General features: G+C 45.8%; 1 protein-coding gene across 9 annotated transcripts in view; it reads left to right on the top strand.

Annotated features, from left to right (window-relative positions):
* vps39 (VPS39 subunit of HOPS complex) overlaps nucleotides 1–22857 on the top strand; it is a 29976-nt gene extending 7119 nt beyond the window's left edge. For 5 of the 9 annotated variants that reach the window (XM_080480530.1, XM_080480531.1, XM_080480528.1 and 2 more), the window contains 16 exons: nucleotides 508–628; nucleotides 1686–1806; nucleotides 4201–4330; nucleotides 4673–4815; nucleotides 5154–5294; nucleotides 8311–8452; nucleotides 10224–10310; nucleotides 11025–11098; nucleotides 12463–12679; nucleotides 15245–15373; nucleotides 15910–16012; nucleotides 16500–16545; nucleotides 18454–18603; nucleotides 20515–20649; nucleotides 21455–21546; nucleotides 21642–22856. In XM_080480530.1, coding sequence (XP_080336656.1) covers nucleotides 508–628; nucleotides 1686–1806; nucleotides 4201–4330; nucleotides 4673–4815; nucleotides 5154–5294; nucleotides 8311–8452; nucleotides 10224–10310; nucleotides 11025–11098; nucleotides 12463–12679; nucleotides 15245–15373; nucleotides 15910–16012; nucleotides 16500–16545; nucleotides 18454–18603; nucleotides 20515–20649; nucleotides 21455–21546; nucleotides 21642–21723 — 1913 coding nt within the window. In that variant the 3' untranslated portion in view covers nucleotides 21724–22856. Of the gene's footprint in view, nucleotides 1–507; nucleotides 629–1685; nucleotides 1807–4200; nucleotides 4331–4672; nucleotides 4816–5153; nucleotides 5295–8310; nucleotides 8453–10223; nucleotides 10311–11024; nucleotides 11099–12462; nucleotides 12680–15244; nucleotides 15374–15909; nucleotides 16013–16499; nucleotides 16546–18453; nucleotides 18604–20514; nucleotides 20650–21454; nucleotides 21547–21641 lie in introns of all 9 variants that reach the window. The other 4 variants (XM_080480534.1, XM_080480535.1, XM_080480533.1 and 1 more) reach the window with 1 other exon arrangement.
* Nucleotides 22858–25818: the final 2961 nt, after the last annotated feature.

The raw sequence follows: 25818 nt of genomic DNA, 5'->3' as shown, positions 1-25818 counted from the left end.
GTCAGTGGTTTGTAAAGAACATGCATTTGTGGGATGAGGAGATATAAGTAGTAAACTGTCCTGTTCAGGCCTCTTCTAATACTCTGAAACTGTTTCCATGGATACAACACACACTTGGCTCCACTGCTCATCCCACTGATGCATGCTCCTAATGACATGGCAGCACCTTTTAAAATGGAGATAATAAGAATTTATTTTTCCCTTTCAGACATTTCTGATTTGTTAAGTTTAGTTAAAATGTTCCCTCTTGTCTTAAAACTCTGGTGTGACCGTGATGGACGATCAGTTAAAATCTTTTAACGGCTCCCATCAACATTGAGGTCAGTAGAAATGAGGTTTTGGTGAAAAGCCGTGCTCAAGACTCTTCCTCCAGTTTGTCACATTCTGTCACAGCTCAATAACCATGTGCTTCGGTTTCCTAGTTTGGATGTTGTGAGACTGTCGTCCTGTCCAGAGCACACAAGTTCTAATCTGCAGGTGTTGATCACAGTTTTTCCCCCCCTGCAGAGCACCAGCCCCCCTACATCATCGCGGTGCTGCCTAGGTATGTGGAGATCCGGACCTTCGAGCCCAGGCTGCTGGTGCAGAGCGTGGAGCTGCAGAGACCTCGCTTCATCACGTCTGCAGGGTTGGTGTCTCCGTCAGCAGCTGCTTTCAGCTGGACTGTTACCGTCACCGTCCTCCTCTGTGTTTGCTGGACAAGACGGAATCCAGCAGGAATATGATCACCACCATATGATCACCACCATATGATCACCACCATATGATCACCACCACATATTCACCACCACATGATCACCACCACATATTCACCACCACATATTCACCACCACATGATCACCACCACATGATCACCACCACATATTCACCACCACATATTCATCACCACATGATCACCACCACATATTCACCACCACATATTCACCACCACATATTCATCACCACATGATCACCACCACATATTCACCACCACATATTCATCACCACATATTCATCACCACATATTCATCACCACATATTCACCACCACATATTCATCACCACATATTCATCACCACATATTCATCACCACATGATCACCACCACATGATCACCACCACATGATCACCACCACATATTCACCACCACATCTAGCAGTAATCCATTTTCTTCAAAGACTCAGAGATTGAGGGTAGAACTTCTCATGTCTCTTTAATATCATAATCAATCCCACGGTAACAGTCTTATATTTAGTATTCACACTCTTTAAATAACACAGACCTACTTTCACATCCATGGCAGTGAGCACAGAGACGTGCTGCAGCGTGGCATGATGGTGAGGCTCTCACTGCATCTCACATCAGGTTGATAAAGAGGTTTGTTCTGGTCAGTGGAGGATCAGGAATCGTCTCCCTGCAGCTCCCGTCTGGATCAGTACGGAGGAGTCACACAGCTCGACGTACAGACGGAGTGGTGACGCTGGTCATTTTCACACTTTTAGTATCAGAGTTTAAAACACAACGATCATGAAGTGAGGATACTTTCATGTCCTGTTGAAAAGGAATCTAATCACTGCAGTGTTGTTTGGCGCCCCCTGTCAGATTATACTGAAACTGTCCCGCCTTCCTGGTTTCTCCTTGGCGTGGCGTTTTTCCATCCCTATGAAGCCGAGCTGATTCCTCCTCTGTCGTCTCTGCTCCTTCACAGGCCCAACGTTGTGTATGTCGCAAGTAATCACTTCGTCTGGCGCCTGGTGCCCGTTTCCATCGCCAGTCAGATCCGACAGCTTCTGCAGGACAAACAGTTCGAACTGGCTCTTCAGCTGGCGGTGAGCAAAACCACTGGCCCGGACAACACTACACTACAGTCACAACACTACACCAACAACCTTACACTACAGTACCACACTAACAATGTTACGCTACAGTCACAACACTATACTAACAATGTCACACTACACTCACTACACTAACAACGTTACACTAGTCACTACACTAACGATACACTGCAGTCGCACTACAATCACTGCACTAACAATGTTACATTACAGTCACTACACTAACAACATTACACTGAAGTCACACTGCAGCCACTACACTCACAATACACTACACTAAGAACACTACACCACAGTCACTACACTCACAACGTTACACTGCACTACAGTCACACTACACTACACTCACACTACACTACAGTCACTACACTAACAACGTTGCACTACACTTGCATCACACTGCACTTGCACTCTTACTTACACACACTACACTATAGTCACACTACTCTCACACCCCACTCATGCTAACAACGCTAAACAATAGTCACACTAAACTTACTACACGATCAATGTTACAGTACAGTCACACTACAGTCACAACACTACACTCACACTAACAACGTTACACTACAGTCACACTGCAGTTACTACACGAACAAAATTACACTACAGTCATACTGCACTCACACTACACCAGGGGTTTCCAACCTGTTTGACCTTTGACCCAGTGCTCCCAGTACAAAGTGGTCCGGGGCCCATTTAGATATGAACACTTTCATTTCAACCGATCAGAGTTTTTGTTTGTTTTGTGTTTAATAACTAAATCCAGTCCACTGAGATTAACGAGGTAAAACCTTGTAAAATAAATGATACGATTCACAGTGATGATCTGAAAGCATTTTTTAATCTGGTGGATGTAAACCTGCACATACACACGGAACAGGAGAGCAGTTATACAACTCAAGTTGCTATAAAGCAGGGATTCCCAATTCTGGGCCTGGAGAGCCTGTTTTAGCTCTCTCTCAGCTTCAGCACACCTCAGTCTGATGATGATGTCATCGTCAAGCTTGTAAAAAAGCCAAGTATCGAGGCCCTTATTGTATTCAGGTGTGTTGCAAGGGGGCGTGGACCTAAAAGATGCAGGACACCGGCCCCCCAGGCCTGGAATTGAGGAACCCTGGCATAAAGGCTCAAGTCAATATTAACAAAAACCAATCCAAAAATATTTAGATTTAAATATTTTAAAAACTGAAGAGAAATTCTGATATATGAAATACTGTGGTAAAACCAGCAGCAGTGCAGCATTTGTGACGTCAGTGGCCTGGTGGAGCTGCAGAGAGGAAGAACTTGCTGTGCTTTATTCTCTCCAGACGCTGGTGCTGTTTGTCTGGCGCCATGTCAGCAATACGGTGACTCTCGGCCGTTTGACAGTCAGACACTCATCACCTTCTTGGCTGCAGTCTCAGGATCATCTCGGCTTTTAAAGCACATTTAGAGTCGCCAGTCAGTGACACGACAGATCGGTCCATTTCTGCATCTGTAGCTCATTTTCTTTTCTCCTGAAATAATCCAGCAGCTTTCCCACCAGCTGTGGACGTTTGGTTTTGAGATGCTGCCGGGGTTTTGAAGGCTTCAGGACTTCGTTCTCGAGCTTTCACCCTCAGTCACTTGACACACTGGACTCTGGACTCCAGTCATGAAGCCAAACTTAATAAAGTCAGGGTTGGACTTGCAGACGTATTGAGGAGGGCCGACATCACTTTCATCTTCTTTTTTTCATTTTAAAAACTTCTCCATCACCTCAGTCAAAAGTTTGTCTGGCTTCTTTTTATGGTGCTTATTGGAGAGTGTTCAACAACTGAATGATGTCCCAAGTGGTGGGGAGCGGCATTGCGGTCCCACAGCCCGCAGGAGCAGTACTAGGAGTTTTTTGCGGCCCCATGGTTGACAATCACTGTACCACACTACACCCGCACTGCACTACACTCTCACTACATCCACACCACACTACACCCGCACTACACTACACTACACCCACACTGCACTAGACTCACACTACATCCTCACTACACTACACCCACACTGCACTACACTCTCACTACATCCACACCACACTACACCCGCACTACACTACACTACACCCACACTGCACTACACCCACACTGCACTAGACTCACACTACATCCTCACTACACTACACCCACACTGCACTACACTCTCACTACATCCACACTACACTACACCCACACTGCACTGCACTACACCCACACTACACTACACCCACACTGCACTACACTCACTGCACTACACCTCACTACACTACACCCACACTGCACTACACTCTCACTACATCCACACCCAAGGGACTTGATCAGTGACCATTGATCAGTCCTCAGAAGATGTTTCCCCGAAGCATGGTGAATGTTTTCTTCTCTTTCGTGCCAGAAGATGAAGGACGATTCCGACGGTGATAAGAAGCAACAAATACACCACATCCAGAACCTCTACGCCTTCAACCTGTTCTGCCAGAAGAGATTTGACGACTCCATGCAGGTGTTTGCTAAACTCGGCACAGGTAGAATCCTGATCCTCCAACAGACCTCCAGTCCCTCATTTGGTTGGCTTGACTGTGATTGATTGTGTCTGGCTGTGATTGATTGTGTCTGGCTGTGATTGATTGTGTCTGGCTGTGATTGATTGTGTCTGGCTGTGATTAATTGTGTCTGGCTGTGATTGATGGTTTATGGACTATAAACTCTTGATTAAACTTCAGTGGTTGACCTGTGGCGTTCTGCCTGATCAGACTTCATCTTCCAGTTCTAAGGACTTTTGATTTGAGAACTTATTGTTTATGTCCTAAACACACATTTCAATCAGTGCTATTGATGAGCTCCCCTCCTGTGGTGTGTTTGTGCAGATCCTACTCACGTGATCGGTCTGTACCCTGACCTGCTGCCGTCAGACTACCGCAAGCAGCTGCACTACCCCAACCCGCTGCCCACGCTGTCCGGGGCCGAGCTGGAGAAGGCTCACCTGGCTCTGATCGATTACCTCACCCAGGTGTGTGTCGCACACACACACATGCACACAATGGCTTGTAAAAGTCTTCATTCCCTTGAACTTTTCCACACTTTGTCTCTTTACAGAGGTATTTCATTGTATTTTCTGCGACAGACCAACGTTTAGTTTGTTCTCCATGATGTTTAACAAACTTCCACAGCTGAAGGCCTTCATGTTACAGTTTATTACTGATCAACTGTTTGGTTCTTGTTTTGCTGAAGCGTTCTTTGCACAGTGCTGGATATGATCCCAGGTTCTAGGTTAATAACCGCTGGTCTGTCTAAAGTTGACGTTGTAGTTGCAGGTCAGTTGTTGACCTTGTTGTGATGTCGTTGTAGAAACGCAGCCATCTTGTGAAGCAGCTGAATGACTCCGACCCGTCGACGACGTCTCCTCTCATGGAGGGCACTCCCACCATCAAAAGCCGCAAGAAGCTGCTGCAGATCATCGACACCACGCTGCTCAAGTGCTACCTCCATGTAGGTCTACGGTCTGCTTGTCCGTCACCTCCAGTCACCCTGGATATTGTGTTCTCCTTCACATAACTCCAGGAGTGCTGGTATAAAGTAAGATGGACTGATATTTAATCCATGTGATGCTGGAAAGAGGCAGATCCTCGCTGCACTGACAGATCTGCTGCAGTGGAAGCTAAATGGATCCAGGCCTGTAGCTCAGAAGAGGGTCGTAGTGCAGCTTGTTTTTATTCTTCTACTTTGTCTGGTGTCCAAACTCTTCATCAGTCTGTTCAGTGTCTCCTGCACCACGTTTTGATCCAAAGCCAGTTTTTTTTACGTCCGCCGAACTCACCCAGACCTTCATATTTAATGAAACATGCTACTTCAGCTCTGACAAACTAAGACTTGTGTGATTTATGAACTACTGGCTGCCTCACGAAGCAGATGGGTTTTATACAGCCTCTTATCGGATTACGTGTTGGAACCGAAGCAGAGCTGCAGTTAAAAGAAGCGTGTTGTGATTCAGGTGTTGTCAGCTGTAGAAAGCTTTGGATTGACTGGTAATCTGAGTTTGGACTCTCATGGCGCACATGGTTCCTTCAGCATGAAGACTGGCTGGAGTCACACAGTGACCTCACACTACAGTCCGTCCAGGAGATCACATTCTGCCTCAAACAGGAGGAGAACAACTCGTGGCCTCCTCCAGGCAGAATGTGATTCTGGCTGGATTAGAAGGAGTCGCTTAAGGCACCTTCTGTCGCGGGGCGGGGCGGGTTTTCACGCAGTCCGACTGAAAAGTTGTGGATGGTACGGAAAGAACCCGCGACCGTCGGCTACGGTTTTCCGCTACCCCTCCGTTGAGGTTCCGGGGACCGAGGAACGGGTCTGTGAGGAGGAGCGACAACGCAGCCGTCTGCTGATTGGTGTGACGATCGTCACTCTCGACTTGGCCTCAATATTTAATTATTTCATCGGCCGTAAACTCTCCTGTTGTTGTTTACATACAGCGCTCTGTGCTCACTAGTTGATTTTGTTAACTGGTCGATTGAAAAGTCGGCGCGCAACACAACATTGCGGTCTTTTAACGAGCTACAGACGTTCCTCCGTCAGGAACAGGAGGAGGAGATTCAACAGCAGCTGGACGCTGCAATGAGAACGTTTAACCTGAGTCACAGAGAACAACTTGGACGGCCGCCGGCCGCTTCCGTCTTCTTCGCTGGACGCTCTCCGAGTCGTTCACAACCCCGCCTACATTTTTACTGTACTTTCTGTGGTGGGACCGTGAGACGGAGTTGGTTCTGGGTGCACTTTGCCGTACCGTAACCCCCCGCTCATCCCCGCTCCACAACGTACTGCAGTGGAACAGCGGCTTTAGTTTTGTGTGAAACATCCTGAATGTTTTTCCTTCAGATCAGTGAGCCTGAAACGCGTCAGACCAGGTGAAGTCGACCTGAACACAATTGCAGCCGCTCGCGTCATGCTCATGTTGCTCCAGTAGAGGGATTAAATGACTCTCTGGTTTTGGGTGGAGGGATTAAATGATTCTGGTTTCCAGTGGAGGGATTAAAGGACTCTGGTTTCTAGTAGAGGGATTAAATGACTCTCTGGTTTCCAGTGGAGGGATTAAATGACTCTCTGGTTTCCAATAGAAGGATTAAATGACTGACTCTGGTTTCTAGTGGAGGGATTAAATGACTCTGGTTTCCAGTGGAGGGATTAAAGGACTCTGGTTTCTAGTGGAGGGATTAAATGACTCTGGTTTCTAGTGGAGGGATTAAATGACTCTGGTTTCCAGTGGAGGGATTAAAGGACTCTCTGGTTTCCAATAGAAGGATTAAATGACTGACTCTGGTTTCTAGTGGAGGGATTAAATGACTCTGGTTTCTAGTGGAGGGATTAAATGACTCTGGTTTCCAGTGGAGGGATTAAAGGACTCTGGTTTCTAGTGGAGGGATTAAATGACTCTGGTTTCTAGTGGAGGGATTAAATGACTCTGGTTTCCAGTGGAGGGATTAAAGGACTCTGGTTTCTAGTGGAGGGATTAAATGACTCTCTGGTTTCCAATAGAAGGATTAAATGACTGACTCTGGTTTCTAGTGGAGGGATTAAATGACTCTGGTTTCTAGTGGAGGGATTAAATGACTCTGGTTTCCAGTGGAGGGATTAAAGGACTCTGGTTTCTAGTGGAGGGATTAAAGGACTCTGGTTTCTAGTGGAGGGATTAAATGACTCTGGTTTCCAGTGGAGGGATTAAAGGACTCTGGTTTCTAGTGGAGGGATTAAATGACTCTGGTTTCTAGTGGAGGGATTAAATGACTCTGGTTTCCAGTGGAGGGATTAAATGACTCTCTGGTTTCCAATAGAAGGATTAAATGACTGACTCTGGTTTCTAGTGGAGGGATTAAATGACTCTGGTTTCTAGTGGAGGGATTAAATGACTCTGGTTTCCAGTGGAGGGATTAAAGGACTCTGGTTTCTAGTGGAGGGATTAAATGACTCTGGTTTCTAGTGGAGGGATTAAATGACTCTGGTTTCCAGTGGAGGGATTAAAGGACTCTGGTTTCTAGTGGAGGGATTAAATGACTCTGGTTTCTAGTAGAGGGACTAAATGACTCTGGTTTCCAGTGGAGGGATTAAATGACTGGTTTCCAGTGGAGGGATTAAATGACTCTGGTTTCCAGTGGAGGGATTAAACGGCAGGAACGTGATGTTGAAGCAGTAGATCCGGAGGCTGAGGGCTGAGGAAGTGTAGACGACTTGTTTGGCTCCAGCTCCAGCTCCACCTGCAGGGCGTCACTTATATTATATAGTTATCTGTGGAGTGACTTTGGGGTGTTTGGAGGGTGGTGAGATGCAGGACTCTTTCAGACTGTCCCTGCAGGTGAGCGCAGCCTGGCCACACTGAGACATGAGCAGTTTGTCTCAAGCTCCTCGTAGGCAAAGTGTGCCTCAGATCATCCAAACCATGAAGCGTGTGAAGCGGCTGGTGCTGGAGGACGGGTGGTGTTGTGATTTGCTGTGTTGTGTTGTTACCTGACAGACCAACGTGGCCCTGGTGTCCCCCCTCCTTCGTCTTGAGAACAACCACTGCCACATTGAGGAGAGCGAATACGTCCTGAAGAAGGCTCACAAGTACAGCGAGCTCATTATTCTCTATGAGAAGAAAGGCCTGCACCAGAAAGGTAAGAGACTCCGTTCTTCATATGGATCATTATCATATAGATTTATATTCCTCAACTCACCTTATCTTTTCCCTAAAGCTTCAACACCTGACTACAGCGATTACAGTCACACTACGAAGCAGGTCTTCGGTGACGACTGATAACAGTTTATTTGCAATGCCTTTTCCGGCTCCTGCTTTCGCCCCAACCTCTAATGACTCTCGTTCTGAGTTCACATGGGTTGTTTTGTCTGAATGAGTAATAATCACTGTTACATAAGCAGAGTTAACAAATGGCAAATATGCAGGAACTTAAAGTTTATATTCAGTTATGTAAATATTTGAAAACAAAGTTTAGTGCGCATAAAGCCTGTTTGGAGGTTTGAACTCTTCATGCACAAATCCACTTGCAGTGAAACATTTTCATGCTGTTCTGTTTTCACTTGTTTACAATGTGATTTTGGCCTTATGAACATTATTCAGTACCAGGACATGTAAATGTGTGTAATGGCATGACAATAAAAACCTTGAATCCTTTTGAATGAGCAAATTGAATTCTGTGATTCAACCTCTGAACCAGTTTCACAAACTGGATGGAAGCAATGTGGTGCGGTATCCTGGGAAGTGTGTGTTGTTTCAGTGTTAGACAGAAGTGTGTGTTGTTTCAGTGTTAGACTGAAGGGTGTGTTGTTTCAGGATTAGACTGAAGTGTGTGTTGTTTCAGTATTAGACTGAAGTGTGTGTTGTTTCAGGGTTAGACTGAAGTGTGTGTTGTTTCAGTATTAGACTGAAGTGTGTGTTGTTTCAGGGTTAGACTGAAGGGTGTGTTGTTTCAGGATTAGACTGAAGTGTGTGTTGTTTCAGGGTTAGACTGAAGTGTGTGTTGTTTCAGGATTAGACTGAAGTGTGTGTTGTTTCAGGGTTAGACTGAAGCGTGTGTTGTTTCAGGGTTAGACTGAAGTGTGTGTTGTTTCAGTATTAGACTGAAGTGTGTGTTGTTTCAGGGTTAGACTGAAGTGTGTGTTGTTTCAGTATTAGACTGAAGTGTGTGTTGTTTCAGGGTTAGACTGAAGTGTGTGTTGTTTCAGGATTAGACTGAAGCGTGTGTTGTTTCAGGGTTAGACTGAAGCGTGTGTTGTTTCAGGGTTAGACTGAAGTGTGTGTTGTTTCAGTATTAGACTGAAGCGTGTGTTGTTTCAGGGTTAGACTGAAGCGTGTGTTGTTTCAGGGTTAGACTGAAGCGTGTGTTGTTTCAGTATTAGACTGAAGCGTGTGTTGTTTCAGTGTTAGACTGAAGTGTGTGTTGTTTCAGTATTAGACTGAAGCGTGTGTTGTTTCAGGGTTAGACTGAAGCGTGTGTTGTTTCAGGGTTAGACTGAAGTGTGTGTTGTTTCAGTAGTAGACTGAAGCGTGTGTTGTTTCAGTAGTAGACTGAAGCGTGTGTTGTTTCAGTATTAGACTGAAGCGTGTGTTGTTTCAGTGTTAGACTGAAGTGTGTCTTGGAGGTCAGTACCCTGGAAAGTGTGTATTGTTTCAGTATTAGACTGAAGTGTGTGTTGTTTCAGGGTTAGACTGAAGTGTGTGCTGTTTCAGGATTAGACTGAAGGGTGTTCATAGCAGAGCGGCTCAGCTGCTCTCTCCCTGGGTGTGGTTCTGGCGTCAGTCCCAGCCACAGCTTGCTCTGGTTTTAATGGTGAAGTCCTGCTGTTTCAGCCAATTGGAAGCAGCTGCTCTGGCCTCCAGTGAACACGAGTCATGATGTGACGCCACACTTGACATGCTGCCACCTTCAGCTCTGCAGGTTCTGCTGGATCAGTCCACCAAGGCCAACTCCCCCCTGAAGGGCCACGAGCGGACCGTGCAGTACCTCCAGAGACTGGGTGAGCGCCTCACTCTGTCGCTGCCAGCAGCGCCACCTGTTGTCTGACGTGTTGGATGAAGTTCAGCAGAGAAACCTCTGAGATGGACCCGGACCCTGGGACCAGTCTGTCTTCTGTGTGTCTGGAAAGACTAATGAGGGGATTTTTGTATCTGCTGTGTACATCTGCAAGTACTTGTATACACTTGTGTGTGTGTGTGTGTGTGTGTGTGTGTGTGTGTGTGTGTGTGTGTGTGTGTGTGTGTTACAGTTATTAGGCGTGTTTGTGTTTCTCCCACAGAACAATCCAGTAAAAAGAGCCTGTAAAGCTGCTTGGAAGCTCTCCAGCTTTGTTGAAGTTTCTCTTTGTTGGTCGTCAATAAAAGAAATGAACAATTATAATAATTTACACATAAAAAGTTTAAAAAAGGACAAAATGAAACATTCTCTACCAAAGTGCTTAACTGGCTCTCTAAATCGGATCAATTTGAACGACTCAGATCAATTCTCTATTTTGCTCATGTTGAAACTAGAATGATCAGTGTGACGTGAGAGAGGAGTCGGCTTATTGACACCGACAGTGATAAGTGATCAATAAATATCTACCATGAGATAATGATCTGATCACACACAGTGTGACCTGTGCACCCTGGTCCTAGTGAGCATAAGTGATTGATTGATTGATTGATTGGGTTCAGGAGTATTAACGTCGTTGCCGTCCTGGTTCTTTCCACAGGACTGGAGAATCTGGGCATCATCTTTGAGTTTTCTCCCTGGGTGCTGAAGATCTGCCCTGAAGACGGGCTGAAGGTACGAACAGACGAGAGTTTGAGCTCAGAGTCCAGTTCATTCCTTAAGTGTTGTAGCGCCTGACGTCCAGAACAGAGACGTGCCGGTCGGAGGTCAACTCCGGCAGCCTGTCCCACTTTGGTGAAAGACGCTCAGATATTGAAATTTAACAGGAGCAGAAACTCGCGCCTACTTTTCTGTTTTAAAGCCATGAAGTTGAAATGAGTCCATCCTTGATGATTAATACAACCATGAGAGGTTTGGTTGTTCTTCTTAAGGCCGAGTCATCCTCCATAAGAACTAGAAGAAAGTTCAGCACTCCGGCGTCCTGCCGAACAAAATGACGTCTATTTATTCATCCAGCTCCCTCTGGCCGAAGAAATGTTCCAGTGTTCCAGCTCACTAATAACCATCAGTCATACTTTAATCATGTTTAGCTCGTAACCTCACTCCTGTACAAGCCTCGCAGCTCGTTAACGTGTCGGAGGGCGGAGTTACGTGATGCACCTGAACGCATCACTCATCCCCTGCGGTTCAAACCAGACCAACATGGCGGCTCAGACACAAACCTTCTCTGTTATTCCTGAAACAGGTCAGAGAAATGTGTTTCTGAAAACACTGGAGGCCAGAAATAAACTGCAGTTGAAAAGTTAAAACGCTGCTTCACAGAGGTTGCTGTGAGGGGGCGTGGCCTGCTGTGAGGGGGCGTGGCCTTTTTTATCAGACTGAACTCTCCTGCTGAACAAGCATTTTTTTCGGCAGCTGGCTGACGTCACTGCTGAACTTTTCTTCTTGTTCTGGGTTCTAAAGGCGAGTCTGCAGGGGCCTTAATTCCGTATTTAAATGTTGGTATTAATCTTCCTCCATCACAGAGGCGGATTTTCAGTGGGACTTAATCCTCTCTGCCGGTTGGAGGATAACAGAGGGAGGAGTAATACCAGCCTGAGTTTTTATCCTTTTATTCCTGCGTTGGAGAATCAGATTGATGAATCCTCCTCTAACAGAAAAAAAAAGAACAAACAAATGTTCTCCAGTCTTTAAGAACTCTGTCCCGTCACATCCTGGACGTTGGAGGACTTTGTCCAGCTCTTGCAATGTCCGTCAATACCTTCAGATTAATGAACAGAACTGACCTGGACCCAGACCAGGTCTGGACTCCACATGGCACATGTGTCTGTTTCAACAGGACTTTTAAAAACCACTGAAAATCTGGAGCAAAGCCAGAAATGTGAGCAAGACATTCGCCTCAAACTACTAATGATTAGTAATCTATTACTCTGTGACACACTTGAGGCAGTCCAGCGATCAGCAGCAGCTCAAGTGGAACAAAGCATGCTGGGAGTTGGTTTCAGACCCATGACCCCCCCCCATGGTTCTCTGTCCAGATCTTCACCGAGGACCTGACGGAGGTGGAGACTCTACCCAGAGACAAGGTGCTGCAGTTCCTGAAGGACGGCTTTGAGGATCTGGCCATCCCCTACCTGGAGCACATCATCAACGTGTGGGAGGACCAGGGGCCCGAGTTCCACAACGTGCTGATCCAGCTCTACCTGGGCAGAGTCCAGGGCCTCATGAAGCAGTACCTCAACTCACTACCCGAAGGTATGGACACTAGTCTGAAGGTCGAAACACTAGTCTGGAGATAGAAACACTAGTCTGAAGGTCGAAACACTAGTCTGGAGATAGAAACACTAGTCTGAAGGTCGAAACACTAGTCTTAAGGTACCGACACCACTAGTCTGATGGGAGTCCAGGGCCTCATGAAGCAGTATCTCAACTCACTGCCCAAAGGTAGAAACACTATTTTGAAGGTAGAAACACTAGTCTGACAGTACCAACACGAGTTTGAAGGTAGAAACACCAGTAGTCTGATGGGAGTCCAGGGCGTCATGAAGCAGTACCTCAACTCACTGCCCGAAGGTACCGACGCTAGTAGAAACACTAGTCTGCAGGTACCAACACTAGTCTGAAGGTATAAACACTAGTCTGTAGGTGCCAACACCACTGGTCTGAAAGTATAAACACGAGCCTGAAGGTACCGACACTAGTCTGAAGGTAGAAACACGGGTCTGAAGGTAGAAACACTACGAGACTGAAGGTAGAAACACTACTAGACTGAAGGTACCAACACTACTAGACTGAAGGTCCCAACACAACTAGTCTGAAGTTACCGACACCACTAGTCTGAAGTTAAAGACACCACTAGTCTGAAGTTAAAGACACCACTAGTCTGAAGTTAAAGACACCACTAGTCTGAAGGTCCCAACACAACTAGTCTGAATGTCCCGACACCACTAGTCTGAAGGTAGAAACACTAGTCTGAAAGTACCGACACCAGTAGTCTGAAAGTACGGACACTAGTCTGAAGGCACAAAGACCACTGGTATGAAGGTACAAAGAACACTGGTCTGAAAGTATGGACACTAGTCGGAAAGTACCAACATGACTAGTCTGAATGTACAAAGACCGCTAGTCTGAAAGTACAGAGAGCACTAGTTTGAAAGTATGGACACTAGTCGGAAAGTACCAACATGACTAGTCTGAAGATACAAAGATCACTAGTCTGAAGGTTGGGACACGACCAGCCCTCGGCTCACAACACGACACTGATTACTGAGTGAGACCAGACATCAAACCTGAGCTTCAAGCAGGAGATTACACAGTAGCGAGGCTACATGCTAACAAGCCTCGGGGCTCACACAGTAGCGAGGCTACATGCTAACAAGCCTCGGGGCTCACACAGTAGCGAGGCTACATGCTAACAAGCCTCGGGGCTCACACAGTAGCGAGGCTACATGCTAACAAGCCTCGGGGCTCACACAGTAGCGAGGCTACATGCTAACAAGCCTCGGGGCTCACACAGTAGCGAGGCTACATGCTAACAAGCCTCTGGACTCACACAGTAGCGAGGCTACATGCTAACAAGCCTTGGGGCTCACACAGTAGCGAGGCTACATGCTAACAAGCCTTGGGGCTCACACAGTAGCGAGGCTACATGCTAACAAGCCTCGGGGCTCACACAGTAGCGAGGCTACATGCTAACAAACCTCTGGGCTCACACAGTAGCGAGGCTACATGCTAAACATGCTATCAGTCATTAGCGGGCTGGAATGTGTGTGCGCAGCACACGGCAGTGCGTGAATACAAAACACTCAGCTCTTTCATTGTATCCGAATGCAGAAGTAAACAAATAAAATTTGACCAATCACACAAGAGTGTGGGCGGCTGAGGGACTTCGCCCCGGACGGTTGGCACTGCTGAACAATGTTTCTTCGGCCACATGGAGCTTGAGCACGAAAATGAGGTCATTTTGTTAGGCAGGACCTTCAAGTGGCAAACCTTCTTGTTCTTCTGGAGGATGAATGAACCTTCAACATTCAGCCGTGTTTTCAGCTATGGCAGCATTCAGCCTGCTGGAGAACAACCACCAGTCAAACCCTGTCCATTCTTTTCATCACCTCAATGCCAAAGGCACAATTTATGTATTTTTTTTTAATATATCAGATTTTGTTTCCATGACATCAGTACATGTGGGATCGCTTAACATCTCTCTCTGCTCCGCCAATAAAACCTCTGCCAAAAGGGTTTATCCAGCCATTACTCAGTCTTTATCACTTCTAAGGACCGCATGCTGACTGATGGAGGGAGGCGGTTGGCCTCCGTCAGTCGACACACTAATAAATAATGTTGTGTTGAGAAGCCAGCTTCACGTTGATGAAACCTGAGAGGCCACATCGAGGCACACATTCAGGCAAAAAAAAAAACATAATTCACTCAAAGAAAAACTACAAAATGTACCTGCTAAAGGAAAAACTGCAATCATCAAGTCTCTTCTTTATCAACCCTAAGCACCAGAGGAGAGATCAATCCTCACATAAGAGTACTGATGCAACGTCTTTACTCAAGTAAAAAGTATGTAGTAGAGCTTGTTGAATGTACTGTAAATATTACGTCTAACTGTATTAATGCAGAGTGCTTTCTGTGGTGGGGGGGGGTGAAGGACTCATCAGAACTACTGTGAGAAACTGTTTCCATCAGCTTCATCATATTGAATAGTATATGTTCATTAAAATGAAATGTTAAACACTAAAACTTCATGATCGACACTCTTTATAATGAAACATGTATATGATAACCTTGCTAACTGAACGCTGTGCGTTTCTGCAGGAGTTCCAGCTGTTTCAGCAGGGAAGGAGAAAGGTGAGCTGGGAGAGTTCAGGAAGAAGCTGCTGACCTTCCTGGATGTTTCCACCAGCTATGAACCCTCCAGACTCATCAGCGACTTTCCATTCGATGGTAGGAACACACCTCCGACTCAGTTCAGCTGTCACTGTCTGATGCATCATGGACACTTTAGATTTCTGTGTCGATACCAGACATTCATGATCATGATCATGAGCCAGAGCCTCTTTAAACAGCACTCTACCATACAACAGCACAACCAGATTCTTTTGAATCTGGTTGTGTTTTTTATCTGGAAGAGAATTTAAAAACCATAAATCATTGTCTTTCCTCTTCACGTTGTGTCGCGCCGACACACAAAGTCCAGTGAAATACATTTATGGTTGTAATGTGATAAAAAGTTCATGGAGCGATCACATTGATCATCGTACTCTAACACACCGTCACCTCCAGAACTTGCAGGATTGGTTTGGTTCATTTTAATAAGTAAAGCTTGTATTTTAACCGTTTACAGACTCTGAATGACTGGTGTTACCTCGTAACGTGTTTTCCCATGATGTCATGTTCACACATCAGTTCTATCAGAAGCTCGAGACTCTGTCAGGCAGAAGTGGTGAAGCCGACCTCTGACCTTGTTCTCCATGTTGAAGGCCTGTTGGAGGAGCGAGCCCTGCTTCTGGGTCGCATGGGAAAACACGAGCAGGCGCTCTTCATCTACGTGCACATCCTGAGCGACACCGCCATGGCCGAAGAGTGAGTACTGATACATCCTGCAGAGCTCCAACTTGACCAGCCTGCAGCTGCACATCTGGGAACTCCTGGGAACTCATCGTTCCTCTGAGGCTGGGAGTGTCGGAGTTCTTCCTACATCTGTGTTGTACTTTGAGTTTCACATTAATAACAGAGTCTGTAGACTCAGTCTAAAAAATAAAATCAGACTAAATATGTAGAGTCTAAATGGTACGAGACGTGTGTGTGTGTGTGTGTGTGTGTGTGTGTGTGTGTGTGTGTGTGTGTGTGTGTGTGTGTGTGTGTGTGTGTGTGTGTGTGTGTGTGTGTGTGTGTGTGTGTGTGTGTGTGTGTGTGTGTGTGTGTGTGTGTGTGTGTGTGTGTGTGTGTGTGTGTGTGTGTGTGTGTGTGTGCGCTACCCACGCTAACAACAGAAGTGTGATGTTTATATTTTAAGTTTAATTTAGGTTTTAATCCTCTTGGTGAAAATGTGTGTGTGCTCCGTTTGCAGGTACTGTCACAATAACTACAACAGTTCAGTCGAAGGAAACAAAGACGTGAGTCGTTTTCGCTCTTCCCGTTTTTCTACTTTCATTTTCTTTTGCCTTTTTCACGTTGCTGAGTTCGTTGTGTCCATGTGGTCTTTATTATATTTCTGTTTATTTTTTCATCAACATATTTTTCCTCCTGTTTTCTGCACTCTATCTGTTGCCCTCTCATCTTTCCTGTTGCCCTCTCCCCTGTCTATTCACCTCTCGCCCTGCCTGTTGCCCACTCATCTTACCTGTTGCCCTCTCACCCTGCCTGTTGCCCTCTCACCCTGCCTGTTGCCCTCTCATCTTTCCTGTTGCCCTCTCATCTTACTTGTTGCCCTCTCGCCCTACCTGTTGCCCTCTCATCTTACCTGTTGCCCTCTTGCCCTGCGTGTTGCCCTCTCATCTTACTTGTTGCCCTCTCGCCCTACCTGTTGCCCTCTCATCTTACCTGTTGCCCTCTTGCCCTGCCTGTTGCCCTCTCATCTTACCTGTTGCCCTCTCGCCCTACCTGTTGCCCTCTCATCTTACCTGTTGCCCTCTTGCCCTGCCTGTTGCCCTCTCACCCTGCCCGTTGCCCTCCTACCCCATGTTGAGCTCCTCTGTGTTGCCAGGTTAGGATTAGTAATCAGCTGCAGCATCTCTGGTTTTCAGTTGATCTTTGATTCTCGTTGATCAATAAAGTTGTTGGAACGAAGCAAAATCAATGATTCACTTGATTGATGATTGACGAAGGTCACAGAGAATCAGAGTTCAGCACAAACACATTTCTGCACAACTCAGACTGAAGTAGTTTTACTGTGAATCCTGTTCAGACTGCAGTAGTTCTACTGTGAATCTGTTCAGACTGCAGTAGTTCTACTGTAAATCCTGTTCAGACTGAAGTAGTTTTACTGTGAATGGGTTCAGACTGCAGTAGTTTTACTGTGAATCCTGTTCAGACTGCAGTAGTTTTACTGTGAATCTCCTCTTACTGAAGTAGTTTTACTGTGAATCTGCTCAGACTGAAGTAGTTTTACTGTGAATCCTGTTCAGACTGCAGTAGTTTGACTGTGAATCTCCTCTTACTGAAGTAGTTTTACTGTGAATCTGCTCAGACTGAAGTAGTTTTACTGTGAATCCTGTTCAGACTGAAGTAGTTTGACTGTGAATCCTGTTCAGACTGCAGTAGTTTTACTGTGAATCTCCTCTTACTGAAGTAGTTTTACTGTGAATCCTGTTCAGACTGAAGTAGTTTTACTGTGAATCTGCTCAGACTGAAGTAGTTTTACTGTGAATGGGTTCAGACTGAAGTAGTTTTACTGTGAATCCTGTTCAGACTGAAGTAGTTTTACTGTGAATCTGCTCAGACTGAAGTAGTTTTACTGTGAATGGGTTCAGACTGAAGTAGTTTTACTGTGAATCCTGTTCAGACTGAAGTAGTTTTACTGTGAATCTGCTCAGACTGAAGTAGTTTTACTGTGAATGGGTTCAGACTGAAGTAGTTTTACTGTGAATGGGTTCAGACTGAAGTAGTTTTACTGTGAGTCTGTTCAGACTGCAGTAGTTTTACTGTGAATCTCCTCTTACTGAAGTAGTTTTACTGTGAATCCTGTTCAGACTGAAGTAGTTTTACTGTGAATCTGCTCAGACTGAAGTAGTTTTACTGTGAATCCTGTTCAGACTGAAGTAGTTTTACTGTGAATCTGCTCAGACTGAAGTAGTTTTACTGTGAATGGGTTCAGACTGAAGTAGTTTTACTGTGAATCTGCTCAGACTGAAGTAGTTTTACTGTGAATGGGTTCAGACTGAAGTAGTTTTACTGTGAATGGGTTCAGACTGAAGTAGTTTTACTGTGAGTCTGTTCAGACTGAAGTAGTTTTACTGTGAGTCGTGGTCAGTGTGTTGAAGTAAAGTGAGTTTCCAGCTTCAACAGACACTGTGGTTCTCTAGGTGTACCTGTCTCTGCTGAGGATGTACCTGTCTCCTCCTGACGTCCACTGCCTGGGACCCATCAAGATGGAGCTGACGGAGCCTCAAGCCAACCTGCAGGCGGCGCTGCAGGTCCTGGAACTGCACCACAGCAAGCTCAACACCACCAAGGTGACTGGTACCGGCGTCTGTCTCCTAACATGAAAACGTGGCTCTCCCGTTTAGTTTTCTCTTCGACCGTCACATGTTCCACCGCAGAGGGATTAGTAGTAGTGAGAGTCATCGCAGGGTCACGGGAGGAATCAGTGTGATTAACGACGACACGCACTCACAATGACTCATCTGTTGGAAAAGAAGCTGGAAGTGAAGAGAAGCAGCTGTTCTGAAGCTTCACTGAGACAGTCACTGTTAGAGCCCATCAAGCTGAACAGAACCAAACAAATTCCCCTCAGGTGCTGAACAGAACCAAACAAAACCCAACAGAACCAAACAAATTCCCCTCAGGTGCTGAACAGAACCAAACAAAACCCAACAGAACCAACCAAAATCCCCTCAGGTGCTGAACAGAACCAAACAAAACCCAACAGAACCAACCAAATTCCCCTCAGGTGCTGAACAGAACCAAACAAAACCCAACAGAACCAACCAAATTCCCCTCAGGTGCTGAACAGAACCAAACAGAACCAAACAAAACCCAACAGAACCAAACAAATTCCCCTCAGGTGCTGAACAGAACCAAACAAAACCCAACAGAACCAAACAAATTCCCCTCAGGTGCTGAACAGAACCAAACAAAACCCAACAGAACCAAACAAATTCCCCTCAGGTGCTGAACAGAACCAAACAAAACCCAACAGAACCAAACAAATTCCCCTCAGGTGGATAACAGAACCCAACAGAACCAAACAGATTCCCATTAGGTGCTGAACTATGAGAATTCCTCTTGTATATCATGTTATAAAGAAAGAACCAGCAGACTAGAACCAGAACCAGAACAGTAACGAGGTGATGGACTGAGAGCGGTATCATGTAGACGTGGTTCAGGACCCATTTCTAAAGCCGCAGTCCCGCCGTGCTGTTTGTGCCGGAACAGGACGGGTTTTCATGCGGTCCCACTGAAGAAGTTGTGGATGGTACGGAAAACACTGCGACCACCGGCTACGATTTTCTGTGACTCCTCCTTGAGGTACCCAGCACTGAGGAAAGGTCTCAGAAGGTTGTTTTCTTAACTGGTTGATTGAAACGTGGTGCTCCACTGCCCCCTGGTGTTCAGACGAGATGCAGACGCTCCTCTCAGTAACAGGAGGCGGAGCTTCAGCAGGAGCTGGACGCTGCTGTTCACAATGAGAAATTTAAGCTGAGTCCCGGAGAACGAGGCTGAAGACTTTACTCTGACGGCTAAAGAGCTTCCGTGTTCTTCACCCCCCCCCCCCCCCCCCCCCCCCCCACCCCCACCCCCGTGTCGTTCACAACCCCGCCTACATTTTAACCGTACGGTCTGCGGTGGGACGGCGCCACAGAGTTGGGCCTGGGTGCATTTTGCCGTACCTTACCCTCCTGCCCCGCCCGGGAAAATGTTTGAATAAATACGTTAGATGGTTAATTCTAATGAATTCTGGGCGACAAAATACTTCATTGTGACATGTTAGATTTTGCGTCTTTGCAGTAATATATTTGCTTTTCTCCTTGATGTTTCTTCCTGTGTCCTTTCTTGCTTTGTTTAAATGTTGTTTTTTATTTCAAGGTAATGGATTCTATTTATTAGTGATGGTTTCTACTTGTACTTGTATCTGTACCTGACTCACCTCACTCTAAACTTCACTACGTGTATTTGTTTACTGCTCCTGTAGTTTCACGCTGCTTCTGTCTGCACCCTGAACTGAGCAGCTGCAGACTCTGAACTGTGAAGTAGTTTCTGTTCTCCTCTTATTAGTTGTAATAGAATATTAGATCTTATTTGTCCTCTGCAGGCCTCCTGTAGCTCCGTCCCAAAGACCTTAGTATGTCTAGATGTAGAGATGAATGAACATTTATCCCCACGAGGTCGCTGAAGATTCACCCAGCCGGTGGTTCTGTTTGCAGGCCATCAACCTGCTGCCAGCGAACACTCAGATCCGAGAGATCCGTGTGTTCCTGGAGAGCGTCCTGGAGGAGAAGGCTCAGAGGAAACGCTGCAACCAGGTGCTGAAGAGTCTGCTGCAGGCGGAGTTCCTCAGGGTGAGCGCTGCCAGACACACTCTGCCTTCCTTCTGAAAGTTCAGCAGTGATACGTCGTTGATCCTCACCCAGGGTGAAATGATTAAGCCCTCCGACCATCAAACCGTTGAACAGTGTTGTCACGACCAAAACAGAAAGATCTGCCACTGGGCGGGCTGTTTGGTGGGAATGAGCCGAAAAACAACAAATACTCAAATGCATCTAAAACAAGACTGTCTTAAAAGGGACAAAGTGTGCAATAAGAGAGAAGAAGTGTCCGGTCCAGTGTGGGAGGAGACCGGCTCAGAGCAAAAACCAATAAAACCAAATCAGTCTGCTCAGATTGTTGATCGGCAGCATGAGAGAGTCTGAAGAGACTGTGTGTGTTGGAGTGTGACGGACCGTGAGAAGAAGCTGCTCCTCAGCATGTTTGTCTTTTCCCTGATGACTGAACAGCTGCTGAACCACACACACACACACACACACACACACACACACACACACACACACACACACACACACACACACAGAATGAAATGCTCCTTCCCATCATGCTTTTAGACCATGAGGCTCCAGGACTAAAAAGTTGTGGTAAACGTTTCACTGCTTCAGAGTCTGGACCAATCAGAGCAGAGATGTGAGGCTCCTGGTTTAAATGGTTGTCTGGACCAATCAGAGCAGAGATGTGAGGCTCCTGGTTTAAATGGTTGTCTGGACCAATCAGAGCAGAGATGTGAGGCTCCTGGTTTAAATGGTTGTCTGGACCAATCAGAGCAGAGATGTGAAGCTCCTGGTGATTGGTTGTGAGCTGCTGGTTTGTCTCCAGGTGCAGGAGGAGAGAATCTTCCACCAGCAGGTGAAATGTGTCGTCACTGAGGAGAAGACCTGCAGAGTCTGTAAGAAGAAGATCGGCAACAGGTAAGACCAACACACACACACACACCAACATCTGGACCCCCCACCCCCACCCCACCCCCCCTGCTCTATTGCATGTGTTCATCTTTCTTTCCCAGTGCGTTTGCCCGATATCCCAATGGCGTGGTGGTCCACTACTTCTGCTGCAGAGACCGCACCGTGTGTCCCACCGAGCAGTGACCCCCCACCACCACCACCACCACCACCACCACCCCCAGAATGGGACGTTTGAGTTGCGAGACGCTGGGGGGGCTCAGCGTTTGAAGAGCATGAATGAATGAATGAGGGCAGGAAGTGGAGACGCGTCACTGTGACCTGAGCAGCAGCTTCTTCTGCTTCAACGATCTTCTGAGGAAACTTTCATCCATTCATCAATAAATTCATTTGTAAAGTCAAACCGCAGCTTTGCAGCAGCTCACCGACATTATTCAGAAAACTGATGACGAGCTGCTGTGACTGTTAAAGAACGAACACACACACACACACACACACACACACACACACACACACACACACACACACACACACACAGCTTCCTTCTTATTTGTGATGTTAAATTGATTATTTTTTTTTTTTTCAGTTTTGATTGAACCTGTATCAGTAAAGATGAATTCTGAGATCATAATTCATACAATACAAACATCACCGACCAGCCAAAACATTATGACCACCGGACCGGTCTGTAAACAACAAACACGTATTTAATAAAGTTAAACGGCTCAGGAGCTCGTCTGTTGATGGAATCACACCTTCATCGGCAAGCTGCCTCGTCTTCTGATACATCAACTCTTCACTTCCTGTCTGATGTGTCCCACAGTAACAGTTCCTCCTGATGTGTCCCACAGTAACAGTTCCTCCCGATGTGTCCCACAGTAACAGTTCCTCCTGATGTGTCCTACAGTAACGGTTCCTCCCGATGTGTCCCACACCATCAGTTCCTTCATACAGATGGTCATTAACCCCTGGGCAGTGGTTACTAGTTGGAATCCCTTGACCCTCGTTAGGGTGAGGGTTCCAGGACTGAAAGCCTCCCTTGAGCAATGCACACCGCTCCTCCGCTGACACGAAGCGCGGTTCTTCTTCTTCCTCCTATTTACCGTCAGTGGTCTTAATCTTCTGGCTGATCGCTGCAGCACCAATAAAGTGGTGAGAGAAGGTCGTAGTAATCAGACTACTGGATTACAGTTACCTGTTTCCACTGGAAGTAATGTGCAGTTACAGTCACAGCTGGAAGGAAGCCATTGATTGTTTGATTGATTGACTTGTGCATTTTAAAGGCAGTAATGTAATAAAATGTGTGTTTGCGGTCTGGGAAGTTCGTGATGTAGGATATGAATTTATGTTTAAAGGTGAAATGAATAATAATCTAAATGATAATCTGTCATGAAGAACATTTAACGGAGATGTTCTGCAGCTTTGCTCAGATTTTGATCCTCTTTGGCTCATCTGATAAACATCACATCTACCAGTGGAGCAACGCTGCTGCTTCACCACCATGAAGAACCAGCACCAACATAAAGAACCAGCACTACTATGAAGAACCAGCACCACCATGAAGAACCAGCACCAACATAAAGAACCAGCACCACCATGAAGAACCAGCACCAACATGAAGAACCAGTAGAACATGAAGAACCAGCACTACTATGAAGAACCAGCAACAACATGAAGAACCAGCAGAAACATGAAGAACCAGCACCAACATGAAGAACCAGCACTACCATGAAGAACCAGCACCACCATGAATAACCAGTAGCAACATGAAGAACCAGCACTACCATGAAGAACCAGCACCACCATGAAGAACCAGCACCACCATGAAGAACCAGTAGAAACATGAAGAACCAGCGCCACCATGAAGAACCAGCACCACCATGAAGAACCAGTAGAAACATGAAGAACCAGCGCCACCATGAAGAACCAGTAGCAACATGAAGAACCAGCACCACCATGAAGAACCAGCGTCACCATGAAGAACCAGCGCCACCATGAAGAACCAGCACCACCATGAAGAACCAGCGCCACCATGAAGAACCAGCAGAGCATGAAGAACCAGCAGAACATGAAGAACCAGCAGCAGGTCCATTAAACATATACAACCACACGACGCTTCATGATCTCAGTGGCTGAACGACCTGATGAGTCCAGACTGAGGGTGAATTTATGAAAACAGGAAGGATGAAAGAACCGTTGCAGCAGATTCATCAGACCTGTGAGGAGATTGAAACCAGCCAGCAGGTTATCGGCTCCATTGTTTCAGTTTGTCTTCAGTGATGTTCTGGAGAAATGACATGGAGTGTTTCTGATGCAGCGACTCTGGATGTCAGATTGATTTCAGATGTTTTCTGAAGCAGGTTGACGTGAGACGACTGGAGCTCGGTGATCACAACATCTCTTCGTTCTCCTACGATTGAAGATCTGCTCTGGTTCTTCTGTCCCGGTAGAAGATCTGCTCTGGTTCTTCTGTCCCGGTAGAAGATCTGCTCTGGTTCGTCTGTCCCGGTAGAAGATCTGCTCTGGTTCTTCTGTCCCGGTAGAAGATCTGCTCTGGTTCTTCTGTCCCGGTAGAAAATCTGCTCTGGTTCTTCTGTCCCGGTAGAAGATCTGCTCTGGTTCTCTGGAAGTTGTTTTCCAAACAGCCTGATTCTGTCGAGGCCAAGCAGCAACTCCTGCTAATGGACGACTTCTGAGCCAGCGCCAACAAAATCCCTGCAACCTGACAGCTGAGCAACGCAACCTGCTACTGTTCAGTGATGCCGATAATGCGTTACTCTTGTATGACCCCTTTTTCAGTAACGTGTAATCTAAGGCATTAATATTTCCAAACCAGTAATCAGATTACAGTTACTTCTCCAAGTCACTGTGCAATACTATTGCAGAGTTACTATTGAAGCGTTACTATTGTAGTTACTATTGCAGAGTTACTATTGTAGCATTACTATTGTAGAGATACTATTGCAGAGATCCTATTGCAGAGTTACTATTGTAGCGTTACTATTGTAGCATTATTATTGTAGCATTACTATTGTAGAGATACTATTGAAGCGTTATTGTAGAGTTACTATTGCAGAGTTACCATTGTAGCATTACTATTGTAGAGATACTATTGCAGAGATCCTATTGCAGAGTTACTAATGTAGCATTACTATTGTAGAGATACTATTGAAGCGTTATTGTAGAGTTACTGTTGCAGAGTTACTATTGTAGCGTTACTATTGTAGAGTTACTATTGTAGCATTATTATTGTGGCATTACTATTGCAGAGTTACTACTGTAACATTATCATTGTAGCGTTACTATTATAGCGTTATAGCATTATGAATGCAGCGTTACTGTTGTAGCGTTACTATTGGTGTGTGTGTGTGTGTGTGTGTGCGCTATGCAAATAGTGTCAGAGAGCAGGGACACAGCAAGCACCAATTGCTGTGTGGTACTCAGAAGAGTACCAACCTGGTGTGGACACACATACACTCGCACACACACACACACACACACACACACACACACACACACACACACACACACACACACACACACACACTGAATTCCACTATGATAATACAGGAAACTCAGCCAATCACCTTCCAGCTGTAACTGGTGATCATTGAGCTCTAAGTTGTACAAGTTAGTTCTTGTGTGTGTGGATTGTGACACAGCTGTATGAAATGCCAGCAAGGATTTTTAAAGGGCCAGTAAATCTGTGAGAGTCTGCAGAGAACATCCCAACCCAGGACCTACAGGCTGTGAGGTGAGAGCATTAACCACTGCACCGCCACGCCGCATGAATGAAATCAATACTTATTTCAGAAAATGATCTATAACATGTTAAGCTTGGAACCAGTAAGTAAATCCTGGAACTGAAAAACCAGTAGGTAATAAACCAGTCAGCAATAACAGTAATAGACCAGTATTAAACCAGTCGGTGATAAACCAGTTAGTAATAAACATCACAAAATAGATAATAAACCAGTCAGTAATAAACCAGTTGGTAATAAACCAGTCTGTAATAAACATCACTAAATAGATAATAAACCAGTCAGTAATAAACCAGTTGGTAATAAACCAGTCTGTAATAAACATCACTAAATAGATAATAAACCAGTTGGTAATAGACCATTCAGTAATAAACATCAATAAATAGGTAATAAACCAGTAATAAACCAGTAGGTAAAAAACAGTAATGAACCAGTTGGTAATAAACCAGTCGGTACTAAACCAGTAGGTAAAAAAACAGTAATGAATCAGTTGGTAATAAACCAGTCAGTAATAACAGTA

This window comes from Lipophrys pholis (genome assembly GCF_963383615.2).
Source record: "Lipophrys pholis genome assembly, chromosome: 14".
Taxonomy (NCBI): Eukaryota; Metazoa; Chordata; class Actinopteri; order Blenniiformes; family Blenniidae; genus Lipophrys; species Lipophrys pholis.
This window is presented reverse-complemented; position numbering and strand designations above follow the sequence as displayed.